We start from the raw sequence: 2,959 nt of genomic DNA, 5'->3' as shown, positions 1-2,959 counted from the left end.
CTGTAGCACCTCTTCCCATTATGTGTAATTTGTATTATTTGGTATTTCTATGATTGTCACGAGTATTACTGCTGTGAAGCGTGATGTACATTAATGGCGCTATATAAATAAAGATATACATACATATGCATTTCCTGACCATGAGACTTAGGGAGGGTTTGTTCCTATATAGTACACCTAGTTTGGCATAGGTTTTGGATGTCAGGGTATCAATGTGCAACCCAAATGTTAAATGGGGTCAAACCATATGCCCAGATATTGTAAACTAGTAAAAGGGGCTAGGACAGTATTAGCGTTGGTTCTGATCTGGAGCTCAGTCATTGGAAGCTTTAGAAATGTAGCCTTGGTCCCAAATACCATTATTACAGTCTTGTCAGTGTTTAAAAATAGTTGTTTTGGGAAATCCATTTTTAAAGTCTCAAAAAATAAGATTGAAGTACTTCTCAGAGAGGCTAGGGCTGTGTGCATATAAGGTTGTGTCATCCGGGGTCAGATAGATAAACATATAGACAGACAGAGATATATATCTATATCTATATATATCTATATACATACATACTGACTGACTGACCTGTTTTGGATGTTGTCAACATGTTGAGTCTGAAAAATACAGCAACATCTCAGTAAATAGATTATTAGAATATAACACATTCATTCTAGATCGAAATGGAGACTGCCACTGTACATGCGCTGTGTATACATGTCGTGGTGTAGTAGTGTGTGTGAGGGGGAGGCTGGCACTGCCGCTGCCCGTGCTGTACCTGTGCTGTGTATACATGTCGTGGTGTAGTAGTGTGTGTGAGGGGGAGGCTGGCACTGCCGCTGCCCGCGCTGTACCTGTGCTGTGTATACATGTCGTGGTGTAGTAGTGTGTGTGAGGGGGAGGCTGGAACTGCTGCTGCCCGCGCTGTACCTGTGCTGTCTATACATGTTATGGTGTAGTAGTGTGTGTGAGGGGGATGCTGGTGCTGCCCGTGCTGTGTATACATGTCATGGTGTAGTACTGTGTGTGAGGGGGATGCTGGTGCTGCCCGTGCTGTACCTGTGCTGTGTATACATGTCGTGGTGTAGTAGTGTGTGTGAGGGGGAGGCTGGCACTGCTGCTGCCCGCGCTGTACCTGTGCTGTCTATACATGTCATGGTGTAGTAGTGTGTGGGGAGGCTGGCACTGCCACTGCCCGCACTGTACCTGTGCTGTGTATACATGTCATGTGTAACTGTGTGTGTGTGAAGGAGAAAGAACAGGCACTTGAGCTGGGCCTCCCTCACCTTCCCTTGCAGAATTCTTCCCCTGCGCCCGCTCTCGTCCTCCCTGTCTCTTCCTATCTTCACAAACTGACTTCCACCTTTGGCCATCTCCCTCCCCTTCAATGTTCCGTGTGGGCCGCAAGCTTTGGGCTTCGTTGCTTGGTTGTTGCCTGTGGTAGAGCCAGATCTCGGGACTACTCGTCCTCCCCTCTGCCGGGCCGATGAGGAGCCAGAGTCAGGACTGGTACTCATCTCCCTGCTTCTCCATGACCCAGGACTCCCCGTCCTTGCATCCAGCTCCGACTTCGGCCCGGGCTCAATCTTGCCCTTCCCCTTCCTCCTCAGCTCTTGACGTTCCACAACAGAGACCCCCTGGCTCCTTTTCCCTCTGGAGCTTGAGCTATCCGTGCTGGAGTTTTTCCTTGGTTCCCGTGAGCCCACAGACTGTCCCTCCTTCACTCCCAGAGAGCTGAGGTTGGAGGGGCTCATTACCTGGACGGTTATTTCATTCAGGAACTGTGAGAACCTCTGCTTTTCCTCTAAGACCTTCCCCTTGGGCACCTCCCGACCCTTCCTCATTCCCTTTTCCGCCAGCGCCTCCATGGACTTGGCTCTACGGCCTCCATCCATTTTAATCCCCATTCTTACTCTTCCACTGCCCTCCTTGAGCCCCATGACTTTGCCATGTCCCGGGTCCTTCTTCAGCTTGGCCGATCCGACCCCACAACGCCCCAAATTGATTCTCTCCGTGCTCCGGCACTCCACTCTCCTCGGTCCCGGAGCCCCCCATTCCTTGCCCGCGAGCCCTCTCATTCTCTCACCGTCCCGCCCTCTCCCTGCCGAGAGGTCGTTGCAGGAGCGGGAGTGAAGCACCTGAGAGTGGAACTCTGAAGAACCCGCCCGGTCTCCGAAGTTGGATTCCGAAGACCAGGGTGAGGAAGAAGAAGAGAAAGACTCTGTGTAATATGGATCTCGTGCTCCATCCCTACTCCCTCCCTCCTTTCCTCTGCTCTTTACAGATCCGCAGATGGCAGAACGGGGCAACGGTGTAAAGAACTTCTCCAAGACCTTCAATTTTCCAGCTGCCACCTCACCGCCCTGATCCTCCCAGGAGGCTCTTGCTTCCGACAGTCGGTTTCTCCTAGCCTCTCTCTGACCATTCATCTCGGAAGGACACCTCAGACTTCTCTCTTTTCGACTGTGCACCTAGCAGAGATCAGAACTGTCCCTCCTCTAGAGAAGCTGGTTATGAACCAACGAGGGAAGTAAAACCCACTGACGTAGAGAACGGAGCTCAGTAAAGCTCAGGACACACGGGTGGAAAATCTGCCCCAACACATATTGAAGACTATTGACTGGCTCAGATTATAGACCTCCAGGCGCAGCAAAGCCAAGCTAGAAATCCATTGTGCTGACACAAGAGGCAGGAGATGCTGTGGGCTGTGAATAACCAATGTGGCATTTAATCAATTCCCCACACAGCGTGAATGTAAATATGTATAAAATAATCCAGGTTATTGAGTTGTGTGCAGAACAAGGCACATTTATATAATGCCTGGCATTGTTACATTGTGGTGTGTTCACTGTAGATGTATAGAGATACTCAGCATCATTATACAGTGCAGCATGTTATCAGTGCATTGAAATATTCATCATCACCATACTGCACTATGATCATTATCAGTGTATAGAGATACTGATCACCATTATA

At 49.5% G+C, this 2,959-nt stretch overlaps 1 protein-coding gene across 1 annotated transcript; it reads right to left on the bottom strand.

The window, feature by feature from the left end:
* Positions 1 to 571: 571 nt before the first annotated feature.
* LOC142483706 (uncharacterized) lies at positions 572 to 2,508 on the bottom strand (the record flags this gene model as incomplete). The annotated part of the gene is made up of 2 exons (XM_075583727.1): positions 1,270 to 2,508; positions 572 to 600 (listed from the first exon to the last, which is right to left on the bottom strand). Coding segments are annotated over exons 1-2 (1,172 nt in total), but the record flags the coding sequence as incomplete, so codon positions are not given.
* Between the last annotated feature and the right edge of the window lie 451 nt (positions 2,509 to 2,959).

This window comes from Ascaphus truei, unplaced genomic scaffold (assembly GCF_040206685.1).
Source record: "Ascaphus truei isolate aAscTru1 unplaced genomic scaffold, aAscTru1.hap1 HAP1_SCAFFOLD_3594, whole genome shotgun sequence".
In the NCBI taxonomy this organism is placed as follows: domain Eukaryota; kingdom Metazoa; phylum Chordata; class Amphibia; order Anura; family Ascaphidae; genus Ascaphus; species Ascaphus truei.
Note: the sequence above shows the minus strand (reverse complement) of the source record. Positions and strands in the feature narration are given on the sequence as shown.